Consider the following 27,190-nt stretch of genomic DNA (forward strand, 5'->3'; position numbering starts at 1 on the left):
AATGCCCCATAGCTGCCTCCACACAGTATAATGCCCCCATAGCTGCCTCCACACAGTATAATGCCCCATAGCTGCCTCCACACAGTATAATGTCCCCATAGCTGCCCCCACACAGTATAATGTCCCCATAGCTGCCTCCACACAGTACAATGCCCCCATAGCTGCCCCCACACAGTATAATGCCCCATAGCTGCCCCCACACAGTATAATGCCCCATAGCTGCCTCCACACAGTATAATGTCCCCATAGCTGCCCCCACACAGTATAATGTCCCCATAGCTGCCTCCACACAGTATAATGTCCCCATAGCTGCCTCCACACAGTATAATGTCCCCATAGCTGCCTCCACACAGTATAATGCCCCATAGCTGCCCCCACACAGTATAATGTCCCCATAGCTGCCTCCACACAGTATAATGCCCCCATAGCTGCCCCCACACAGTAGAATGCCCCCATAGCTGCCTCCACACAGTATAATGCCCCCATAGCTGCCCCCACACAGTATAATGACCCCATAGCTGCCCCCACACAGTATAATGCCCCATAGCTGCCCCCACACAGTATAATGCCCCCATAACTGCACCCACACAGTATAATGCCCCATAGCTGCCCCCACACAGTATAATGTCCCCATAGCTGCCTCCACACAGTATAATGTCCCCATAGCTGCCTCCACACAGTATAATGCCCCCATAGCTGCCTCCACACAGTATAATATCCCCATAGCTGCCTCCACACAGTATAATGTCCCCATAGCTGCCTCCACACAGTATAATGTCCCCATAGCTGCCTCCACACAGTATAATACCCCATAGCTGCCTCCACACAGTATAATACCCCATAGCTGCCCCCACACAGTATAATGTCCTCATAGCTGCCTCCACACAGTATAATGCCCCCATAGCTGCCTCCACACAGTATAATGCCCCCATAGCTGCCTCCACACAGTATAATGTCCCCATAGCTGCCCCCACACAGTATAATGCCCCCATAGCTGCCCCCACACAGTATAATGCCCCCATAGCTGCCTCCACACAGTATAATGCCCCCATAGCTGCCTCCACACAGTATAATGTCCCCATAGCTGCCCCCACACAGTATAATGACCCCATAGCTGCCCCCACACAGTATAATGCCCCATAGCTGCCCCCACACAATATAATGCCCCCATAACTGCACCCACACAGTATAATGCCCCATAGCTGCCCCCACACAGTATAATGTCCCCATAGCTGCCACCACACAGTATAATATCCCCATAGCTGCCTCCACACAGTATAATGTCCCCATAGCTGCCTCCACACAGTATAATGTCCCCATAGCTGCCCCCACACAGTATAATGCCCCCATAGCTGCCCCCACACAGTATAATGTCCCCATAGCTGCCTCCACACAGTATAATGTCCCCATAGCTGCCTCCACACAGTATAATGCCCCCATAGCTGCCTCCACACAGTATAATGTCCCATAGCTGCCCCCACACAGTATAATGCCCCCATAGCTGCCCCCACACAGTATAATGCCCCCATAGCTGCCTCCACACAGTATAATGCCCCCATAGCTGCCTCCACACAGTATAATGTCCCCATAGCTGCCCCCACACAGTATAATGACCCCATAGCTGCCCCCACACAGTATAATGCCCCATAGCTGCCCCCACACAGTATAATGCCCCCATAACTGCACCCACACAGTATAATGCCCCATAGCTGCCCCCACACAGTATAATGTCCCCATAGCTGCCACCACACAGTATAATATCCCCATAGCTGCCTCCACACAGTATAATGTCCCCATAGCTGCCCCCACACAGTATAATGTCCCCATAGCTGCCTCCACACAGTATAATGTCCTCATAGCTGCCTCCACACAGTATAATGTCCCCATAGCTGCCTCCACACAGTATAATGTCCCCATAGCTGCCCCCACACAGTATAATGTCCCCATAGCTGCCTCCACACAGTACAATGTCCCCATAGCTGCCTCCACACAGTATAATGTCCCCATAGCTGCCTCCACACAGTATAATGTCCCCATAACTTCCCCCACACAGTATAATGTCCCCATAGCTGCCTCCACACAGTATAATGCCCCATAGCTGCCCCCACACAGTATAATGTCCCCATAGCTGCCTCCACACAGTATAATGTCCCCATAGCTGCCTCCACACAGTATAATGTCCCCATAGCTGCCTCCACACAGTATAATACCCCATAGCTGCCTCCACACAGTATAATACCCCATAGCTGCCCCCACACAGTATAATGTCCTCATAGCTGCCTCCACACAGTATAATGCCCCCATAGCTGCCTCCACACAGTATAATGTCCCCATAGCTGCCTCCACACAGTATAATGCCCCCATAGCTGCCTCCACACAGTATAATGTCCCCATAGCTGCCCCCACACAGTATAATGCCCCCATAGCTGCCCCCACACAGTATAATGCCCCCATAGCTGCCTCCACACAGTATAATGCCCCCATAGCTGCCTCCACACAGTATAATGTCCCCATAGCTGCCCCCACACAGTATAATGACCCCATAGCTGCCCCCACACAGTATAATGACCCCATAGCTGCCCCCACACAGTATAATGCCCCATAGCTGCCCCCACACAGTATAATGCCCCCATAACTGCACCCACACAGTATAATGCCCCATAGCTGCCCCCACACAGTATAATGTCCCCATAGCTGCCACCACACAGTATAATATCCCCATAGCTGCCTCCACACAGTATAATGTCCCCATAGCTGCCTCCACACAGTACAATGTCCCCATAGCTGCCTCCACACAGTATAATGTCCCCATAACTTCCCCCACACAGTATAATGTCCCCATAGCTGCCCCCACACAGTATAATGTCCCCATAGCTGCCTCCACACAGTATAATGCCCCCATAGCTGCCTCCACACAGTATAATGTCCCCATAGCTGCCCCCACACAGTATAATGTCCCCATAGCTGCCCCCACACAGTATAATGCCCCCATAGCTGCCCCCACACAGTATAATGCCCCCATAGCTGCCTCCACACAGTATAATGTCCTCATAGCTGCACCCACACAGTATAATGCCCCCATAGCTGCCTCCACACAGTATAATGCCCCATAGCTGCCCCCACACAGTATAATGTCCCCATAGCTGCCTCCACACAGTATAATGCCCCATAGCTGCCCCCACACAGTATAATGCCCCCATAGCTGCCTCCACACAGTATAATGTCCCCATAGCTGCCTCCACACAGTATAATGTCCTCATAGCTGCACCCACACAGTATAATGCCCCATAGCTGCCTCCACACAGTATAATGCCCCATAGCTGCCCCCACACAGTATAATGTCCCCATAGCTGCCTCCACACAGTATAATGCCCCATAGCTGCCCCCACACAGTATAATGCCGCCATAGTGCCTACTCACGCGGTGTAAGGCCGCCATCGTGCCTGCTCACGCGGTGTAAGGCCGCCATCGTGCCTGCTCACGCGGTGTAAGGCCGCCATCGTGCCTGCTCACGCGGTGTAAGGCCGCCATCGTGCCTGCTCACGCGGTGTAAGGCCGCCATCGTGCCTGCTCACGCGGTGTAAGGCCGCCATCGTGCCTGCTCACGCGGTGTAAGGCCGCCATCGTGCCTGCTCACGCGGTGTAAGGCCGCCATCGTGCCTGCTCACGCGGTGTAAGGCCGCCATCGTGCCTGCTCACGCGGTGTAAGGCCGCCATCGTGCCTGCTCACGCGGTGTAAGGCCGCCATCGTGCCTGCTCACGCGGTGTAAGGCCGCCATCGTGCCTGCTCACGCGGTGTAAGGCCGCCATCGTGCCTGCTCACGCGGTGTAAGGCCGCCATCGTCCTGCTCACGCGGTGTAAGGCCGCCATCGTGCCTGCTCACGCGGTGTAAGGCCGCCATCGTGCCTGCTCACGCGGTGTAAGGCCGCCATCGTGCCTGCTCACGCGGTGTAAGGCCGCCATCGTGCCTGCTCACGCGGTGTAAGGCCGCCATCGTGCCTGCTCACGCGGTGTAAGGCCGCCATCGTGCCTGCTCACGCGGTGTAAGGCCGCCATCGTGCCTGCTCACGCGGTGTAAGGCCGCCATAGTGCCTGCTCACGCGGTGTAAGGCCGCCATAGTGCCTGCTCACGCGGCTTAAGGCCGCCATAGTGCCTGCTCACGCGGCGTAGGGCCGCCATCGTGCCTGCTCACGCGGCGTAGGGCCGCCATCGTGCCTGCTCACGCGGCGTAGGGCCGCCATCGTGCCTGCTCACGCGGCGTGGGGCCGCCATCGTGCCTGCTCACGCGGTGTGGGGCCGCCATCGTGCCTGCTCACGCGGTGTGGGGCCGCCATCGTGCCTGCTCACGCGGTGTGGGGCCGCCATCGTGCCTGCTCACGCGGTGTGGGGCCGCCATCGTGCCTGCTCACGCGGTGTGGGGCCGCCATCGTGCCTGCTCACGCGGTGTGGGGCCGCCATCGTGCCTGCTCACGCGGTGTGGGGCCGCCATCGTGCCTGCTCACGCGGTGTGGGGCCGCCATCGTGCCTGCTCACGCGGTGTGGGGCCGCCATCGTGCCTGCTCACGCGGTGTGGGGCCGCCATCGTGCCTGCTCACGCGGTGTGGGGCCGCCATCGTGCCTGCTCACGCGGTGTGGGGCCGCCATCGTGCCTGCTCACGCGGTGTGGGGCCGCCATCGTGCCTGCTCACGCGGTGTGGGGCCGCCATCGTGCCTGCTCACGCGGTGTGGGGCCGCCATCGTGCCTGCTCACGCGGTGTGGGGCCGCCATCGTGCCTGCTCACGCGGTGTGGGGCCGCCATCGTGCCTGCTCACGCGGTGTGGGGCCGCCATCGTGCCTGCTCACGCGGTGTGGGGCCGCCATCGGGCCTACTCACGCGCTGTAGGGCCGCCATAGGGCCTACTCACACGCTGTAGTGCCCACACAGCTGCCCCCACACTGTATAATTCCCCCAAAGCTCTAGTACTAGATCCAGTTATATTTATAGTAATATCATCTCCAGTACTTGTTATATTTATAGTGATATCATCTCCAGTACTAGAACCAGTTATATTTATAGTGATATCATCTCCAGTACTAGAACCAGTTATATTTATAGTGATATCATCTCCAGTACTTGTTATATTTATAGTGATATCATCTCTAGTACTAGATCCAGTTATATTTATAGTGATATCATCTCCAGTACTAGATCCAGTTATATTTATAGTGATATCATCTCCAGTACTAGAGCCAGTTATATTTATAGTGATATCATCTCCAGTACTAGAACCAGTTATATTTATAGTGATATCATCTCCAGTACTAGATCCAGTTATATTTATAGTGATATCATCTCCAGTACTAGATCCAGTTATATTTATAGTGATATCATCTCCAGTACTAGATCCAGTTATATTTATAGTGATATCATCTCTAGTACTAGAACCAGTTATATTTATAGTGATATCATCTCCAGTACTAGAGCCAGTTATATTTATAGTGATATCATCTCTAGTACTAGAACCAGTTATATTTATAGTGATATCATCTCCAGTACTAGATCCAGTTATATTTATAGTGATATCCTCTCCAGTACTAGATCCAGTTATATTTATAGTGATATCATCTCCAGTACTAGATCCAGTTATATTTATAGTGATATCATCTCCAGTACTAGATCCAGTTATATTTATAGTGATATCATCTCCAGTACTAGATCCAGTTATATTTATAGTGATATCATCTCTAGTACTAGAACCAGTTATATTTATAGTGATATCATCTCCAGTACTAGATCCAGTTATATTTATAGTGATATCATCTCTAGTACTAGATCCAGTTATATTTATAGTGATATCTCCAGTACTAGAACCAGTTATATTTATAGTGATATCTCTAGTACTAGAACCAGTTATATTTATAGTGATATCATCTCTAGTACTAGAACCAGTTATATTTATAGTGATATCATCTCCAGTACTAGATCCAGTTATATTTATAGTGATATCATCTCCAGTACTAGATCCAGTTATATTTATAGTAACATCATCTCCTCATCTAGAACCAGTGATATTTGCAGTTCTACTGTGTCGGGACGCGCTAGGGTTATCTTTTCTCCTGGGTGGAGGAAGTCGGGACGCGCTAGGGTTATCTTTTCTCCTGGGTGGAGGATGTCGGGACGCGCTAGGGTTAGATCTGCCGCAGGAAGAATCTCCGATAAGGGAAACATTTCGTCTGCCGAGAGTTTCCCGTTTTTGCGTTTATTGTCCTCTATGTTTCTGCCGCCATTCCTCTGAGCTCCGAGCTGGGAAGCCTCTCAGGGTTTGTGCTTCACGCGAGGGTCGCTGTGCTGGATTTCTTACCTAGGCCGAGCTGCCTCAATGATTCATCCTGATTGGTTATAATACTGAGTAATGGTGGATGTTCGTGATGCCAAGTGAGATTGTTCCCTCTGAGACTTATACATGACATAATGAATATGATGCGGCTCCTCCATGTGGTCACCTTATGCCTTGTTCCCACCAGTGGGTCGCCCGCTCTCGCCCTGCGTCAGATCGCCAAGAGTCCTGCTGGGACCTGGTTACTGAGATGGCGGCTGACATTCTGCAACTTCTGGAGTCTGACAACGATGGAATTCGCACGCATGCGGTGAAGTTTGTGGAGAGTTTGATCGTGACTTTGTCCGCCCGTACTGCAGATAGTGAAATTCCCAAGAGGCAGGAGGGAGATATCAGCCTGGAGCAGATTCCTACAGATCACCCCTTCCTGAAGTTCAGTACGTATTTGCAATCCCCTTTTTAGATTAATTATTTTTGTCCTGCCATTGCGGATTTGTCTGGGGTTTAGCCGCTCGCCCCTGGGCGTGGTGGGGCGAGACCTATATCACTCTTGGGTGTATTTGGTGATATTGTTGACCGTTTTCTGGTTTGTCTGTAGATATATTAAGAGATGTTGGGAAACAAGCCCTGAAAGAGCTCCTGAAATTCATGGCTCACCCTGCCATCTCCAGCATCAACCTTACTGCGGCACTCGGTTCTTTGGCATCAATCGCTCGTCAGAGACCGATCTTCATGACGGAGGTCATTCAGGCCTATGAGACTCTGCATGGTGAGGTGATGGGTGACGCACGACCTGGACCGTCACTGTGTCCGCACAGGAGATGCCAAATGTTCTCGTCGGCTGTTCTCATTTTCCTTTTGACGTTTTTTTTTAGCAAACTTACCTCCAACTCTGGCCAAATCTCAAGTGAGCAGCGTTCGAAAAAACCTGAAGTTGCAGTTACTTAGTGTTCTCCGGCATCCGTCGTCTTGTGAATACCAGGGGCCCATTACCACCCTACTAATGGATCTGGGTACTGGTCAGGCAGAGATTACTCGCCACATGCCTCCACCTCGGGAGCTTGGTCGCAAGAGGACCAGGGAAAGTGGAGAAGGAGGCCAGAAGAAGAGCCGAACAGGTGAGCTAGTCCATAGGATGAGGGCGTAGAGAATTGGTGCCAGTCCTAGGGGGTAACCGAGCAGGAAAAGGAGCGGCGTCCTCCGGTTATACGGTAGCAGCTGAAAATCCAAATAATAGGGGGCGTAAATAAGAAGATTAAGGCGATGTTCACACGGCATGTGTTCAGACTGAAAAATTCAAGGTTGAATTTAAGAGAGAACATCGAATTGCAGGTGTTTTTGGAGCTGAATTTCAGTGTTTGGTTTTTATAAAGTATTTTCAGGTGTTTTTTCAAAGCATTTTTTTTTTGTACTTTTAATGGAAAATCTGCTTTTGTTTCACGTAATTACATGTCCATTCCTTTTTTATGAAGCGTATTTCTGCAAAACATTTTTAATTAAGCATAAGAATGTGCCACATCTGCTCTTCCCCTTGTAAATCAATAGGACACGTATTTCGGAGCGTAATACAAGCGTTTTAAAGCTCTAAATTGCGCATGAAAATAAGACCTGTAAAAAAACATCGGAATCGGTTATTTTCTCTCTCAATAAAGCACTTGTAAGGCCAAATCTTTAGGGCACAGTGTCGGTCACCACACTATAGGGGATAGGTTAACCCCTTCCCTCTGTGGCCACTTTTGACCTTCCTGACAAAGCCTCATTTGTTTCAGATCTGACGTGTCGCTTTATGTGGTAATAACTCCGGGATGTTTTCACCTTTCCATGCGATTCTGAGATTGTTTTCTTGTGACACATTGGACTTTATGTTACTTACAAAATTTGCTCGACACATTCAGTATTTAACCCCTTCGCGCTCAGCGACGTACTATTCCGTCGCGCTAACCAATACGTTCGCGCTCAGCGACGGAATAGTACGTCGCGGGAGTAACGGCCATTTCGGCCGTCCTCCCGACACATACAGGAGCTGTGACAGCTGCTGTTTCGTACAGCAGCTGCCGCAGCTCCTACATCGGGGAACGATCGCTTTGTCCCCGCTGATTAACCCCTGAAAAGCCGTGTTCAATTGTGATCACGGATTTTTAGGGGTTAAGCTGCCATCGCCGGCCTGCTACGCGATAGCGGCTGGCGAAGGTGGCCATGGCAACCGGACACCAAACAATGGCGTCCGGCTCTGCCATCGACGGAAGCCTAGTGGGTCCTGACGAAGTCAGGACCCACTATGCTTGCTGTCAGTGAGTAGCTGACAGCTCTGATACACTGCACTACGCATGTAGTGCAGTGTATTAGAATAGCGATCAGGGCCTCCTGCCCTCGAGTCCCCGAGTGGGACAAAGTAATAAAGTAAAAAAAAAGGTGTAAAAATAAGGCCTCATTCACACGACAGGGTCCGAGTGCCGGCCGGGAAAATCGGCCGTTTTTGGCCGATTTTCCCGGCCGGTTAGCATCCGTTCCGATTCCGTTCCGGGCCGAGTTGCCGTTTTTACCGGCCGATTTGCATCCGTTTTTTTCCCTGTCCGTTTTAAAATCGGATGAATTTCATTTAAATTTGTTGCCACACACAGCCCTTTGTAGATAATGCCACAGCCCCCCTGGTAGGTAATGCCACCCAGCCCCCTGTTGGTGATGCCACACAGCCCCCTGTAGGTAATGCCACCCAGCCCCCTGTAGGTGATGCCACCCAGCCCCCTGTAGGTGATGCCACCCAGCCCCCTGTAGGTGATGCCACCCAGCCCCCTGTAGGTGATGCCACCCAGCCCCCTGTAGGTGATGCCACCCAGCCCCCTGTAGGTGATGCCACCCACCCTGCCCCCTGTAGGTGATGCCGCCCACCCTGCCCCCTGTAGGTGATGCCGCCCACCCTGCCCCCTGTAGGTGATGCCGCCCACCCTGCCCCCTGTAGGTGATGCCGCCCACCCTGCCCCCTGTAGGTGATGCCGCCCACCCTGCCCCCTGTAGGTGATGCCGCCCACCCTGCCCCCTGTAGGTGATGCCGCCCAGCCCCCTGTAGGTGATGCCGCCAAGTCCCCTGTAGGTTACACCCATCCCCCCCCCCTTCCAGGAGAAGTCACTGACTTCAATGTCCATATATGGACAGTGTAGTCACTGACTTCTCCTGAAGAGGAATTCCCTGCCACAGGTCGGGAATTCCGCTTCAGAAGTGAGTGACGTCACTGTGTCCATATATGGACAGTGTAGTCACTCACTTCTCCTGTAGCGGAATCCCCGGCCATAGAGTCGTGGATTCCGCTGCAGAAGTACGTGACTTTGCTGTGTCCATATATGGACAGTGTAGTCATGCACTTCTCCTGTAGCGGCTTCCCCGGCCATAGAGTCGTGGATTCCGCTGCAGAAGTACGTGACTTTGCTGTGTCCATATATGGACAGTGTAGTCATGCACTTCTCCTGTAGCGGAATCACCAATCCCCGGCCGGGGATTGGGGATTCCGACTCCTACAGCGAGCAATAAAAGACCCTCCTCCTCCTCCTCACATGCACTCTGCACTGTGAGGAGGAGGAGAGAGAGTGCGCGAGCGACGGTAGACCCGGCCATCACTCGGGACACATTCCGGTGATGGCCGGGTATTACCCGGCCCCATAGACTTCTATGGGAGCCGGGCGGCCGGGCACCCGGCCGAAAATAGAGCATGTCCTATTTTTTGACGGCCGGTTTTCCCGGCCGTCAAAAAATCGGTCGTGCTAATAGCCCCATTAGGGGTCTATTATTCCTAATGCAGCCGGGTGCCGGCCGATTTATGAACGGCCGGCACCCGGCCGGGAAACCCTGTCGTGTGAATCCCGCCTAAGAAAATAAATGTTTTAAAAGTAATAAAATTAAAAATCCCCCTTTTTACCTTATCAGTCCTTTATTATTAATAAAAATATATAAACAAACAAATAAACTTTACATAATTGGTATCGCCGCGTCCGTAACGGCCTGAACTACAAAATGATTTCGTTATTTATCCCGCACGGTGAACGCCGTAAAAGAAAATAATAATAAACCGTACCAGAATCACAATTGTTTGGTCACTTCACCTCCTAAAAAATGGAATAAAAAGAGATCAAAAAGTCGTATGTACCGAAAAATGGTCCTGATGGAAACTACAGTTCGTTACGCAAAAAATAAGTCCTCGCACGGCTTTATTGATGGAAAAAGAAAAAAGTTCTGGCTCTTAGAATAAAGTAACACAAAAAGTGAATGATTTATTACAAAACGTATTTTATTGAGCAAACGCCATAAAACATAAAAAACTATAAACATCTGGTATCGGCGTAATCGTATCGCCCCGCAGAATAAAGTGACTGTCATTTATAGCGCACGGTGAACGCTGTAATAACTATAAACATCTGGTATCGCCGTAATCACATCACCGCAGAATAACGTGACTGTCATTTATACCGCACGGTGACCTGTAATAACTATATACACCTGATATCACCGTAATCATATCACCGCAGAATAACGTGACTGTCATTTATACCGCACGGTGACCTGTAATAACTATATACACCTGATATCACCGTAATCACATCACCGCAGAATAACGTGACTGTCATTTATACCGCACGGAGACCTGTAATAACTATATACACCTGATATCACCGTAATCATATCACCGCAGAATAACGTGACTGTCATTTATACCGCACGGTGACCTGTAATAACTATATACACCTGATATCACCGTAATCATATCACCGCAGAATAACGTGACTGTCATTTATACCACACGGTGACCTGTAATAACTATATACACCTGATATCACCGTAATCACATCACCGCAGAATAACGTGACTGTCATTTATACCGCACGGAGACCTGTAATAACTATATACACCTGATATCACCGTAATCACATCACCGCAGAATAACGTGACTGTCATTTATACCGCACGGTGACCTGTAATAACTATATACACCTGATATCACCGTAATCACATCACCGCAGAATAACGTGACTGTCATTTATACCGCACGGTGACCTGTAATAACTATATACACCTGATATCACCGTAATCACATCACCGCAGAATAACGTGACTGTCATTTATACCGCACGGTGACCTGTAATAACTATATACACCTGATATCACCGTAATCACCGCAGAATAACGTGACTGTCATTTATACCGCACGGAGACCTGTAATAACTATATACACCTGATATCACCGTAATCATATCACCGCAGAATAACGTGACTGTCATTTATACCGCACGGAGACCTGTAATAACTATATACACCTGATATCACCGTAATCACCGCAGAATAACGTGACTGTCATTTATACCGCACGGAGACCTGTAATAACTATATACACCTGATATCACCGTAATCATATCACCGCAGAATAACGTGACTGTCATTTATACCGCACGGAGACCTGTAATAACTATATACACCTGATATCACCGCAGAATAACGTGACTGTCATTTATACCACACGGTGACCTGTAATAACTATATACACCTGATATCACCGTAATCATATCACCGCAGAATAACGTGACTGTCATTTATACCGCACGGAGACCTGTAATAACTATATACACCTGATATCACCGTAATCACATCACCGCAGAATAACGTGACTGTCATTTATACCGCACGGTGACCTGTAATAACTATATACACCTGATATCACCGTAATCACATCACCGCAGAATAACGTGACTGTCATTTATACCGCACGGTGACCTGTAATAACTATATACACCTGATATCACCGTAATCATATCACCGCAGAATAACGTGACTGTCATTTATACCGCACGGAGACCTGTAATAACTATATACACCTGATATCACCGTAATCATATCACCGCAGAATAACGTGACTGTCATTTATACCGCACGGTGACCTGTAATAACTATATACACCTGATATCACCGTAATCATATCACCGCAGAATAACGTGACTGTCATTTATACCGCACGGAGACCTGTAATAACTATATACACCTGATATCACCGTAATCACATCACCGCAGAATAACGTGACTGTCATTTATACCGCACGGTGACCTGTAATAACTATATACACCTGATATCACCGTAATCACATCACCGCAGAATAACGTGACTGTCATTTATACCGCACGGAGACCTGTAATAACTATATACACCTGATATCACCGTAATCACATCACCGCAGAATAACGTGACTGTCATTTATACCACATGGTGACCTGTAATAACTATATACACCTGATATCACCATAATCACATCACCGCAGAATAACATGACTGTCATTTATACCGCACGGTGACCTGTAATAACTATATACACCTGATATCACCATAATCACATCACCGCAGAATAACATGACTGTCATTTATACCGCACGGAGACCTGTAATAACTATATACACCTGATATCACCGTAATCACATCACCGCAGAATAACGTGACTGTCATTTATACCGCACGGAGACCTGTAATAACTATATACACCTGATATCACCGTAATCATATCACCGCAGAATAACGTGACTGTCATTTATACCGCACGGAGACCTGTAATAACTATATACACCTGATATCACCGTAATCACCGCAGAATAACGTGACTGTCATTTATACCGCACGGAGACCTGTAATAACTATATACACCTGATATCACCGTAATCACATCACCGCAGAATAACGTGACTGTCATTTATACCGCACGGTGACCTGTAATAACTATATACACCTGATATCACCGTAATCACATCACCGCAGAATAACGTGACTATCATTTATACCGCACGGAGACCTGTAATAACTATATACACCTGATATCACCGTAATCATATCACCGCAGAATAACGTGACTGTCATTTATAGCGCACGGTGACCTGTAATAACTATATACACCTGATATCACCGTAATCACATCACCGCAGAATAACGTGACTGTCATTTATACCGCACGGTGACCTGTAATAACTATATACACCTGATATCACCGTAATCACATCACCGCAGAATAACGTGACTGTCATTTATACCGCACGGTGACCTGTAATAACTATATACACCTGATATCACCGTAATCACATCACCGCAGAATAACGTGACTGTCATTTATACCGCACGGAGACCTGTAATAACTATATACACCTGATATCACCGTAATCACATCACCGCAGAATAACGTGACTGTCATTTATACCGCACGGAGACCTGTAATAACTATATACACCTGATATCACCGTAATCATATCACCGCAGAATAACGTGACTGTCATTTATACCACACGGAGACCTGTAATAACTATATACACCTGATATCACCGTAATCACCGCAGAATAACGTGACTGTCATTTATACCGCACGGTGACCTGTAATAACTATATACACCTGATATCACCGTAATCACATCACCGCAGAATAACGTGACTGTCATTTATACCGCACGGTGACCTGTAATAACTATATACACCTGATATCACCGTAATCACATCACCGCAGAATAACGTGACTGACATTTATACCGCACAGTGACCTGTAATAACTATATACACCTGATATCACCGTAATCACATCACCGCAGAATAACGTGACTGTCATTTATACCGCACGGTGACCTGTAATAACTATATACACCTGATATCACCATAATCACATCACCGCAGAATAACGTGACTGTCATTTATACCGCACGGTGACCTGTAATAACTATATACACCTGATATCACCGTAATCACATCACCGCAGAATAACGTGACTGACATTTATACCGCACGGTGACCTGTAATAACTATATACACCTGATATCACCGTAATCACATCACCGCAGAATAACGTGACTGTCATTTATACCGCACGGAGACCTGTAATAACTATATACACCTGATATCACCGTAATCACATCACCGCAGAATAACGTGACTGTCATTTATACCGCACGGAGACCTGTAATAACTATATACACCTGATATCACCGTAATCACATCACCGCAGAATAACGTGACTGTCATTTATACCGCACGGAGACCTGTAATAACTATATACACCTGATATCACCGCAGAATAACGTGACTGTCATTTATACCGCACGGTGACCTGTAATAACTATATACACCTGATATCACCGTAATCACATCACCGCAGAATAACGTGACTGTCATTTATACCGCACGGTGACCTGTAATAACTATATACACCTGATATCACCGTAATCATATCACCGCAGAATAACGTGACTGTCATTTATACCGCACGGTGACCTGTAATAACTATATACACCTGATATCACCGTAATCACATCACCGCAGAATAACGTGACTGTCATTTATACCGCACGGAGACCTGTAATAACTATATACACCTGATATCACCGTAATCACCGCAGAATAACGTGACTGTCATTTATACCGCACGGTGACCTGTAATAACTATATACACCTGATATCACCGTAATCACATCACCGCAGAATAACGTGACTGTCATTTATACCGCACGGTGACCTGTAATAACTATATACACCTGATATCACCGTAATCATATCACCGCAGAATAACGTGACTGTCATTTATACCGCACGGTGACCTGTAATAACTATATACACCTGATATCACCGTAATCACATCACCGCAGAATAACGTGACTGTCATTTATACCGCACGGTGACCTGTAATAACTATATACACCTGATATCACCGTAATCACATCACCGCAGAATAACGTGACTGTCATTTATACCGCACGGAGACCTGTAATAACTATATACACCTGATATCACCGTAATCACATCACCGCAGAATAACGTGACTGTCATTTATACCGCACGGAGACCTGTAATAACTATATACACCTGATATCACCGTAATCACATCACCGCAGAATAACGTGACTGTCATTTATACCGCACGGTGACCTGTAATAACTATATACACCTGATATCACCATAATCACATCACCGCAGAATAACGTGACTGTCATTTATACCGCACGGTGACCTGTAATAACTATATACACCTGATATCACCGTAATCACATCACCGCAGAATAACGTGACTGACATTTATACCGCACGGTGACCTGTAATAACTATATACACCTGATATCACCGTAATCACATCACCGCAGAATAACGTGACTGTCATTTATACCGCACGGAGACCTGTAATAACTATATACACCTGATATCACCGTAATCACATCACCGCAGAATAACGTGACTGTCATTTATACCGCACGGAGACCTGTAATAACTATATACACCTGATATCACCGTAATCACATCACCGCAGAATAACGTGACTGTCATTTATACCGCACGGTGACCTGTAATAACTATATACACCTGATATCACCGTAATCACATCACCGCAGAATAACGTGACTGTCATTTATACCGCACGGAGACCTGTAATAACTATATACACCTGATATCACCGCAGAATAACGTGACTGTCATTTATACCGCACGGTGACCTGTAATAACTATATACACCTGATATCACCGTAATCACATCACCGCAGAATAACGTGACTGTCATTTATACCGCACGGTGACCTGTAATAACTATATACACCTGATATCACCGTAATCACATCACCGCAGAATAACGTGACTGTCATTTATACCGCACGGTGAACGCTGTAAAAATAATAGAATAAAAAAACAATAGTAGAATTGCTGTTTTTTAGTCACCACGCCACCTAAAAATAGAATAAAAACTGATCACAAACCGCATGCACCGCATGAAAACTACAATGAATTCCTCAAGGGGTCTAGTTTCCAAAATGGGGTCACTTTTGGGGGGTTCCCAATGTTTTGGCACCACAAGACCTCTTCAAACCGGACATGGGGCCTAATAATGAGGCCCCATAATCCTCTAGTCGCTCCTTTGCTTCGGAGGCCGGCGCTTCAGTCCTCACCGCCCGAGGGCCACATGGGGGATATTTCCCTAAACTGCAGAATCCGGGCAATACGTATTAAGTTGCGTTTCTCTGATAAAACTTTTTGTGTTATAAAAAAAATGGTATAAAGAGGATTTTCTGACAAAAAAAAAAATGTAAATGTCACCTCTACTTTGCTCTAAATTCCTGTGAAACACATAAAGGGTTCATAAACTTTCTACACGCTGTTGTGAATACTTTGAGGGTCTAGTTTCTAAAATGGGGTGTTTCATAGGGGTTTCTAATATCTGGGCCCCTCAAAGCAACTTCAGAACTGAACTGGAACCTAAAAAAATAAATAAATGAGGCAATACTTCGCTTCTTACATTATACTGATAATGAGCCGTGCCCCCCCCCCTCCACCCCGAGATGACCCCAGTTTTGACCGTTTGTATAAACGGAGACCCCTATTAGACCGTTTCAGTGCCCGGTTTTCCCAGCATTCACCCCTGAGACGTGTATTTCTATTGATGAGCCCTTGGTACATTTTAAAGGGAGGGTTCAATTCCGCGAGCACCCGCCGGGTAAGAGGGCAAGGTATGGCGTGAAGATGTAGAAGCTGCGAGAGTGCATCAGGGTATACCTACAGGTTTAGGATATATGAAGGGAAGGACACCAGTGCTCAGCCCCCAGAATGCCCCCCCCCCCCCTTACTGGGAGTTAATGCAAAAATTGTGTGGGATTTGGAGCACCCACTGCTGGACCAGGGTCACCACCTCTACCTGGATAATTTTTATACCAGCGTCCCGCTCTTCAGGTCCCTCGCTGCCAGGAGTCCTGCGGCATTCGGCACTGCTAGAAGAAATCTGAGAGGCCTCCCTAAGACTCTGCAGGGCAAACAAGAAGGGGTGAGAGCCGGGCACAATCCCGTAGCAACATATTGTGTGTCACATACAAGACAAGAGAGATGTCACACCAGTACCCATGTACCTGTACAGAGACCCCCAAACCGGACTGCATCCTGGTCTACAATAGGTACATGGGAGGGGTGGACTTGTCAGCGCCATGCGGTGTGGTATAAGAAGCCGGCCGGGCACCTCATACAGATGGCATTATACAATGTGTACGTGCTACGTCCATGTGCAGAAAAGAGGGGAACTTTCCGGGAATTTCAAGAGGGGGTTATCAAGAACCTAATATGTAGGGACCAGGAAGGGGGGGAGGGGCACCCAGTACTTCTGGAAGCGGGGCCACACGCATCGTACCAGGGCATCACTTTCCAGGAGAATTTCCCCAAACTGGCAAGAAGGGAAAAAGTCAAGAGGTGCAAAGTCTGTTATAAGAAGGGGATAAGGGAGGACACGATATATCAATGTGACGCGTGTCCCGAAAAACCAGGGCTCTGTATGAAAGAGTGCTTCAAAATTTATCATACATCCCTTGATTTTTAATCTACCCCAGTTTTACTTACCCTGATGCCCTCCGCACATCTTTTCCCCCTCATCTTTCCCTTCTGAGCCCTGCTGTGTGCCCAGGCAGCTGATAACAGCCACATGTAGGGTATTGCCATACCCAGGAGAACCCACATTACAGTTTATGGGGTGTAGGTCTCCGATCACAATGCTCACTACACCTCTAGATGAATTTTTGGTTTAGGGACTACTATAGTTTCTTCTCTATTATAAAAAAAAAAAAAGGGAGGTTAGCCACACATATATCTTTTATAATCCGGAGCAATCTAATTCAGACATAATTTGTCATAGTGCGCCAATTTAGGGGACTTTGGCGCAACATCACTTTTCATCTAACATTGTTTTTAATATAAATGTAACAATAAAGTATTTTTTATTTTTTTGTAATTACAAAACACACTACTTTTCCCACTCCCCATTCCTTTATTCATGTACCTCTAGATTAATGCCTTAAGGGTGTCGTTTTTAAAACGGGGTCACTTCTTGCGGGTTTCAACTGTACTGGTACCTCAGGGGCTTCTGCATACATGACTTCACACCAGAAAATCCCCAGTAGGCCACATGGTGCTCCTTTCCTTCTGAGCCCTCCCATGGGCCCAAACAGCAGTTTATCACCACAAATGAGGTACTGCCGCACTCAGGACAAACTGTGCAACAGAATGGGGTATTGCTGCACTCAGGACAAATTGGGAAACAGAATGGGGTATTTTGTTCCCTGTGAAAATAAGAAATTTTGATCACAAATTACATATTATTGGAAAAACTTTAATTTTTTAAAATTTCACAGCCCAATTCAAATGCGCGCTGTGAAAAAACTGTGCGGTCAAAATGGTCACAACACCCATAAATGAATTCCTTGAGGGGTGTAGTTTCCAAAATGGGGTCACTATTGGGGGATTCCTACTGTTTTGGCACCTCAACACCTCTTTACACCCGGCATGCTGCCTAAAATATATTCTAATAAAAAAGAGGCCACAAAATCCACCAGGTGCTTCTTTGCTTCTGGGGCTTGTGTTTTATTCCATGAGCCACTAGAGCCACATGTGGGACATTTCTAAAAACTGCAGAATCTGGACAATACATATTTAGTGGTGTTTCTCTGGTAAAACCTTCCGTGTTACAGAAAAAAATGTAATACAATTGAAATTCAGCAAGAAAAGTTACATTTGCAAATTTCACCTCCACTTTGCTTTAATTCCTGTGAAATGCCTGAAGGGTTCAAAAACTTTCTAAATGCTGTTGTGAATACTTTGAGGGGTCTAGTTTTCAAAATGGGGTGTTTTATTGGGGGTTTCTAATACATAGGCCCCTCAAAGCCACTTCAGAACTGAACAGGTACCTTAACCCCTTCCCGCTCCTTGACGTACTATTACGTCATGGCAGCTGTATCGTTCGCGCTCCATGCCGTAATAGTACGTCTCAGGAGTAACGGCCGTTTCGGCCGTCCTCCCGACACATACAGGAGCTGTGACGCTGCTGTCTTGTTCAGCAGCTGTCACAGCTCCTACAGCGGGGACCGATCGCTGTGTCCCCGCTGATTAACCCCTTAAAAGCCGCGTTCTATAGAGATCGCGGCTTTTTAGGGGTTAAGCTGCCATCGCCGGCCTGCTACGCGACAGCGGCCGGCGATGGTGACTATGGCAACCGGACACCAAACAATGGCGTCCGGCTCTGCCATCGACGGAAGCCTAGTGGGTCCTGACAACGTCAGGACCCACTATGCTTGCTGTCAGTGAGTAGCTGACAGTTCTAATACACTGCACTACGCATGTAGTGCAGTGTATTAGAATAGCGATCAGGGCCTCCTGCCCTCATGTCCCCTAGTGGGACAAAGTAATAAAGTAAAAAAAAAGTTAAAAAAAGATGTGTAAAAATAAGAAAATAAAAGTTTTAAAAGTAATAAAATTAAAAGTCCCACTTTTTCCCTTATCAGGCCTTTATTATTAATAAAAATATATAAACAAACAAATAAACTATACATAATTGGTATCGCCGCGTCCGTAACGGCCTGAACTACAAAATTATTTTGTTATTTATCCCGCACGGTGAACGCCGTAAAAAAAAATATTAATAAACCGTACCACAATCACAATTGTTTGGTCACTTCACCTCCCAAAAAATGGAATAAAAAGAGATCAAAAAGTCGCATGTACCGAAAAATGGTACTGATTGAAACTACAGTTCGTTACGCAAAAAATAAGTCCTCGCACGGCTTTATTGATTGAAAAATAAAAAAGTTCTGGCTCTTAGAATAAGGTAACACAAAAAGTGAATGATTGTTTACAAAACGTATTTTATTGTGCAAACGCCATAAGACATAAAAAAAAACTATAAACATCTGGTATCGGCGTAATCGTATCGCCCCGCAGAATAAAGTGAATGTGTCATTTATAGCGCACGGTGAACGCTGTAAAAAAAAAAGTATACAAAAACAATAGTAGAATTGCTGTTTTTTAGTCACCACGCCACCTAAAAATGGAATAAAAACTGATCAAAAAGCCGCATGCACCCCAAGAAAACTACAATGGATTCCTCAAGGGGTCTAGTTTCCAAATTGGGGTCACTTTTGGGGGGTTTCCAATGTTTTGGCACCACAAGACCTCTTCAAACCGGACATGGTGCCTAATAAAAAAGAGGCCTCAAAATCCACTGGGTGCTCCTTTGCTTCGGAGGCCGGTGCTTCAGTCCATTACCACACTAGGGCCACATGTGGGATATTTCTCTAAACTGCAGAATCTGGGCAATAAGTATTGAGTTGCGTTTCTCTGATAAATCCTTTTGTGTTATAAAAAAAATGGTATAAAAAGAGTAAATTTCACCTCTACTTTGCTCTAAATTTCTGTGAAACACCTAAAGGGTTCATAAACTTTCTACATGCTGTTGTGAATACTTTGAGGGGTCTAGTTTCTAAAATGGGGTGTTTGATAGGGGTTTCTAATATATGGGCCCCTCAAAGCAACTTCAGAAATGAACTGGAACCTAAAAAAATAAATAAATGAGGCAATACTTCGCTTCTTACATTATACTGATAATGAGCCGTGCCCCCCCCCCTCCACCCCGAGATGACCCCAGTTTTGACCGTTTGTATAAACGGAGACCCCTATTAGACCGTTTCAGTGCCCGGTTTTCCCAGCATTCACCCCTGAGACGTGTATTTCTATTGATGAGCCCTTGGTACATTTTAAAGGGAGGGTTCAATTCCGCGAGCACCCGCCGGGTAAGAGGGCAAGGTATGGCGTGAAGATGTAGAAGCTGCGAGAGTGCATCAGGGTATACCTACAGGTTTAGGATATATGAAGGGAAGGACACCAGTGCTCAGCCCCCAGAATGCCCCCCCCCCCCCTTACTGGGAGTTAATGCAAAAATTGTGTGGGATTTGGAGCACCCACTGCTGGACCAGGGTCACCACCTCTACCTGGATAATTTTTATACCAGCGTCCCGCTCTTCAGGTCCCTCGCTGCCAGGAGTCCTGCGGCATTCGGCACTGCTAGAAGAAATCTGAGAGGCCTCCCTAAGACTCTGCAGGGCAAACAAGAAGGGGTGAGAGCCGGGCACAATCCCGTAGCAACATATTGTGTGTCACATACAAGACAAGAGAGATGTCACACCAGTACCCATGTACCTGTACAGAGACCCCCAAACCGGACTGCATCCTGGTCTACAATAGGTACATGGGAGGGGTGGACTTGTCAGCGCCATGCGGTGTGGTATAAGAAGCCGGCCGGGCACCTCATACAGATGGCATTATACAATGTGTACGTGCTACGTCCATGTGCAGAAAAGAGGGGAACTTTCCGGGAATTTCAAGAGGGGGTTATCAAGAACCTAATATGTAGGGACCAGGAAGGGGGGGAGGGGCACCCAGTACTTCTGGAAGCGGGGCCACACGCATCGTACCAGGGCATCACTTTCCAGGAGAATTTCCCCAAACTGGCAAGAAGGGAAAAAGTCAAGAGGTGCAAAGTCTGTTATAAGAAGGGGATAAGGGAGGACACGATATATCAATGTGACGCGTGTCCCGAAAAACCAGGGCTCTGTATGAAAGAGTGCTTCAAAATTTATCATACATCCCTTGATTTTTAATCTACCCCAGTTTTACTTACCCTGATGCCCTCCGCACATCTTTTCCCCCTCATCTTTCCCTTCTGAGCCCTGCTGTGTGCCCAGGCAGCTGATAACAGCCACATGTAGGGTATTGCCATACCCAGGAGAACCCACATTACAGTTTATGGGGTGTAGGTCTCCGATCACAATGCTCACTACACCTCTAGATGAATTTTTGGTTTAGGGACTACTATAGTTTCTTCTCTATTATAAAAAAAAAAAAAGGGAGGTTAGCCACACATATATCTTTTATAATCCGGAGCAATCTAATTCAGACATAATTTGTCATAGTGCGCCAATTTAGGGGACTTTGGCGCAACATCACTTTTCATCTAACATTGTTTTTAATATAAATGTAACAATAAAGTATTTTTTATTTTTTTGTAATTACAAAACACACTACTTTTCCCACTCCCCATTCCTTTATTCATGTACCTCTAGATTAATGCCTTAAGGGTGTCGTTTTTAAAACGGGGTCACTTCTTGCGGGTTTCAACTGTACTGGTACCTCAGGGGCTTCTGCATACATGACTTCACACCAGAAAATCCCCAGTAGGCCACATGGTGCTCCTTTCCTTCTGAGCCCTCCCATGGGCCCAAACAGCAGTTTATCACCACAAATGAGGTACTGCCGCACTCAGGACAAACTGTGCAACAGAATGGGGTATTGCTGCACTCAGGACAAATTGGGAAACAGAATGGGGTATTTTGTTCCCTGTGAAAATAAGAAATTTTGATCACAAATTACATATTATTGGAAAAACTTTAATTTTTTAAAATTTCACAGCCCAATTCAAATGCGCGCTGTGAAAAAACTGTGCGGTCAAAATGGTCACAACACCCATAAATGAATTCCTTGAGGGGTGTAGTTTCCAAAATGGGGTCACTATTGGGGGATTCCTACTGTTTTGGCACCTCAACACCTCTTTACACCCGGCATGCTGCCTAAAATATATTCTAATAAAAAAGAGGCCACAAAATCCACCAGGTGCTTCTTTGCTTCTGGGGCTTGTGTTTTATTCCATGAGCCACTAGAGCCACATGTGGGACATTTCTAAAAACTGCAGAATCTGGACAATACATATTTAGTGGTGTTTCTCTGGTAAAACCTTCCGTGTTACAGAAAAAAATGTAATACAATTGAAATTCAGCAAGAAAAGTTACATTTGCAAATTTCACCTCCACTTTGCTTTAATTCCTGTGAAATGCCTGAAGGGTTCAAAAACTTTCTAAATGCTGTTGTGAATACTTTGAGGGGTCTAGTTTTCAAAATGGGGTGTTTTATTGGGGGTTTCTAATACATAGGCCCCTCAAAGCCACTTCAGAACTGAACAGGTACCTTAACCCCTTCCCGCTCCTTGACGTACTATTACGTCATGGCAGCTGTATCGTTCGCGCTCCATGCCGTAATAGTACGTCTCAGGAGTAACGGCCGTTTCGGCCGTCCTCCCGACACATACAGGAGCTGTGACGCTGCTGTCTTGTTCAGCAGCTGTCACAGCTCCTACAGCGGGGACCGATCGCTGTGTCCCCGCTGATTAACCCCTTAAAAGCCGCGTTCTATAGAGATCGCGGCTTTTTAGGGGTTAAGCTGCCATCGCCGGCCTGCTACGCGACAGCGGCCGGCGATGGTGACTATGGCAACCGGACACCAAACAATGGCGTCCGGCTCTGCCATCGACGGAAGCCTAGTGGGTCCTGACAACGTCAGGACCCACTATGCTTGCTGTCAGTGAGTAGCTGACAGTTCTAATACACTGCACTACGCATGTAGTGCAGTGTATTAGAATAGCGATCAGGGCCTCCTGCCCTCATGTCCCCTAGTGGGACAAAGTAATAAAGTAAAAAAAAAGTTAAAAAAAGATGTGTAAAAATAAGAAAATAAAAGTTTTAAAAGTAATAAAATTAAAAGTCCCACTTTTTCCCTTATCAGGCCTTTATTATTAATAAAAATATATAAACAAACAAATAAACTATACATAATTGGTATCGCCGCGTCCGTAACGGCCTGAACTACAAAATTATTTTGTTATTTATCCCGCACGGTGAACGCCGTAAAAAAAAATATTAATAAACCGTACCACAATCACAATTGTTTGGTCACTTCACCTCCCAAAAAATGGAATAAAAAGAGATCAAAAAGTCGCATGTACCGAAAAATGGTACTGATTGAAACTACAGTTCGTTACGCAAAAAATAAGTCCTCGCACGGCTTTATTGATTGAAAAATAAAAAAGTTCTGGCTCTTAGAATAAGGTAACACAAAAAGTGAATGATTGTTTACAAAACGTATTTTATTGTGCAAACGCCATAAGACATAAAAAAAAACTATAAACATCTGGTATCGGCGTAATCGTATCGCCCCGCAGAATAAAGTGAATGTGTCATTTATAGCGCACGGTGAACGCTGTAAAAAAAAAAGTATACAAAAACAATAGTAGAATTGCTGTTTTTTAGTCACCACGCCACCTAAAAATGGAATAAAAACTGATCAAAAAGCCGCATGCACCCCAAGAAAACTACAATGGATTCCTCAAGGGGTCTAGTTTCCAAATTGGGGTCACTTTTGGGGGTTTCCAATGTTTTGGCACCACAAGACCTCTTCAAACCGGACATGGTGCCTAATAAAAAAGAGGCCTCAAAATCCACTGGGTGCTCCTTTGCTTCGGAGGCCGGTGCTTCAGTCCATTACCACACTAGGGCCACATGTGGGATATTTCTCTAAACTGCAGAATCTGGGCAATAAGTATTGAGTTGCGTTTCTCTGATAAATCCTTTTGTGTTATAAAAAAAATGGTATAAAAAGAGTAAATTTCACCTCTACTTTGCTCTAAATTTCTGTGAAACACCTAAAGGGTTCATAAACTTTCTACATGCTGTTGTGAATACTTTGAGGGGTCTAGTTTCTAAAATGGGGTGTTTGATAGGGGTTTCTAATATATGGGCCCCTCAAAGCAACTTCAGAAATGAACTGGAACCTAAAAAAATAAATAAATGAGGCAATACTTCGCTTCTTACATTATACTGATAATGAGCCGTGCCCACTCCGAGATGACCCCAGTTTTGACCGTTTGTATAAACGGAGACCCCTATTAGACCGTTCCAGTGCCCGGTTTTCCCAGCATACACCCCCGAGAAGTGTTTTTCTATTGATGAGTCCCTGGTACATTTTAAAGGGAGGGTTCAATTCCGCCAGTACCTGCCAGGTAAGAGGGCAAGGTATGGCGTGAAGATGTATAAGCTGTGCGAGAGTGCATCAGGGTATACCTACAGGTTTAGGATATATGAAGGAAAGGCCACCCCCAAACCAGACTGCATCCTGGACTACAATAGGTACATGGGAGGGATGGACTTGTCAAATCAAGTCCTGAAGCCCTACAGCGCCATGCGGTGTGGTATAAGAAGCTGGCCGGGCACATCATACAGATGGCTTTGTACAATTCGTATGTGCTACGTCGATGTGCAGGCCAGAGGGGAACTTTCCTGGAATTTCAAGATCTAATCTTTAGGGACCAGGAAGGGGGGGCGCATCGTACCAGGGCAACACTTTCCAGGAGAAGGTCCCCAAACCGGTGGAAAGGGAAAGAGTCAAAAGAGGTGCAGAGTCTGCTATAAGAGGGGGATAAGGAAGAACACAATATACCAATGTGACACGTGTCCCGAAAAACCAGGGCTCTGTATAAAAGATTGTTTTAAAATGTATCATACATCCCTTGATTTTCAATTTACCCTGATGCACTCCGCACAGCTTACCCCCCTCATCTTTCCCTTCTGAGCCCTGCCGTATGCCCAGGCAGCTGATAACAGCCACATGTAGGGTATTGTCGTACCCAGGAGAACCCACATTACAATTTAAGGGGTGTATATCTCCGGTGGCGCATGCTGGGCACACTATATTGGACACTGAAATGGCATATACATATATAAAATTGCAAATCTCACACTGCACCATCTGCTGCGCATTATCTTTTACACAGTACCTGTGGGGTCAAAATGCTCACTACACCTCTAGATGAATGTCTTAAGGGGTGTAGTTTTTAAAATGGGGTCACTTCTCGGGGGTTTCAACTGTACTGGTACCTCAGGGGCTTCTGCATACATGACTTAGCACCAGAAAAGCTCCAGTAGGCCAAATGGTGGTCCTTTCCTTCTGAGCCCTCCCATGGGCCCAAAGGGCAGTTTATCACCACAAATGGGGTATTGCCGCACTAAGGACAAATTGGGCAACAAAATGGGGTATGTTGTTCCTTGTGAAAATAAGAAATTTTGATCAAAAATGACATCTTATTGGAAAAAATATCATTTTTTTTCATTTCACAGCCCAATTCAAATAGGTGCTGTGAAAAACCTGTGCGGTCAAAATGATAACAAAAACCATAAATGAATTCCTTGAGGGGTGTAGTTTCCAAAATGGGGTCACTTCTGGTGGGTTTCCATTGCTTTGATACCTCTGGGGCTCTGCAAATGCGACATGGCACCCGAAAACCAATCCAGCAAAATCTGGACTCCAACAAACACATAGCGCTCCTTTCCTTCTGAGCCCTCCCATGGGCCCAAACGGCAGTTTATCACCACAAATGGGGTATTGCCGCACTAAGGACAAATTGGGCAACAAAATGGGGTATGTTGTTCCCTGTGAAAATAAGAAAATTTGATCAAAAATGACATTTTATTGGAAAAAATATCATTTTTTTCATTTCACAGCCCAATTCAAATAGGTGCTGTGAAAAAACTGTGGGTCAAAATGATAACAAAAACCATAAATGAATTCCTTGAGGGGTGTAATTTCCAAAATGGGGTCACTTCTGGTGGGTTTCCATTGTTTTGATACCTCAACGCCTCTTCAAACCTGGCATGCTGCCTAAAATATATTCTAATAAAAAAGAGGCCTCAAAATGCACGAGGTGCTTCTTTGCTTCTAGGGCTTGTGTTTTAGTCCACGAGCGCAGTAGGGCCACATGTGGGACATTTCTAAAAACTGCAGAATCTGGACAATACATATTTAGTAGTGTTTCTCTGGTAAAACCTTCTCTGTTACTAAAAAAAAATTGAATAAAATTGAAATTCAGCAGAAAAAATGAAATTTGCAAATTTCATTTCCACATTGCTTTAATTCCTGTGAAATGCCTGAAGGGTTAAAAAACTTTCTATATGCTGTTTTGAATACTTTGAGGGGTCTAGTTTTTAAAATGGGGTGTTTTATGGGGGTTTCTAATACATAGGCCCCTCAAATCCACTTCAGAACTGAACTGGCACCTTCAAAAAAAGGCTTTTGAAATTTTCTTAAGAATATGAGAAATTGCTGTTTATGTTCTAAACCTTGTAACGTCCAAGAAAAATAAAATAATGTTCAAAAAACGCTGCCAATCTAAAGTAGACATATGGGAAATGTGAACTA

General features: G+C 46.1%; 1 protein-coding gene across 4 annotated transcripts in view; it reads left to right on the top strand.

Annotated features, from left to right (window-relative positions):
- The window catches only part of SYMPK (symplekin scaffold protein), a 79,458-nt gene that overhangs the window by 6,733 nt on the left and 45,535 nt on the right, over positions 1-27,190 (top strand). For all 4 annotated transcript variants that reach the window (XM_075848424.1, XM_075848422.1, XM_075848423.1 and 1 more), the window contains 3 exons: positions 6,508-6,757; positions 6,919-7,089; positions 7,196-7,438. In XM_075848424.1, the coding sequence (XP_075704539.1) occupies positions 6,508-6,757; positions 6,919-7,089; positions 7,196-7,438 (664 nt within the window). The remainder of the gene's footprint in view (positions 1-6,507; positions 6,758-6,918; positions 7,090-7,195; positions 7,439-27,190) is intronic.

Source organism: Rhinoderma darwinii, unplaced genomic scaffold, assembly GCF_050947455.1.
Source record: "Rhinoderma darwinii isolate aRhiDar2 unplaced genomic scaffold, aRhiDar2.hap1 Scaffold_40, whole genome shotgun sequence".
NCBI classification, from domain to species: Eukaryota; Metazoa; Chordata; class Amphibia; order Anura; family Rhinodermatidae; genus Rhinoderma; species Rhinoderma darwinii.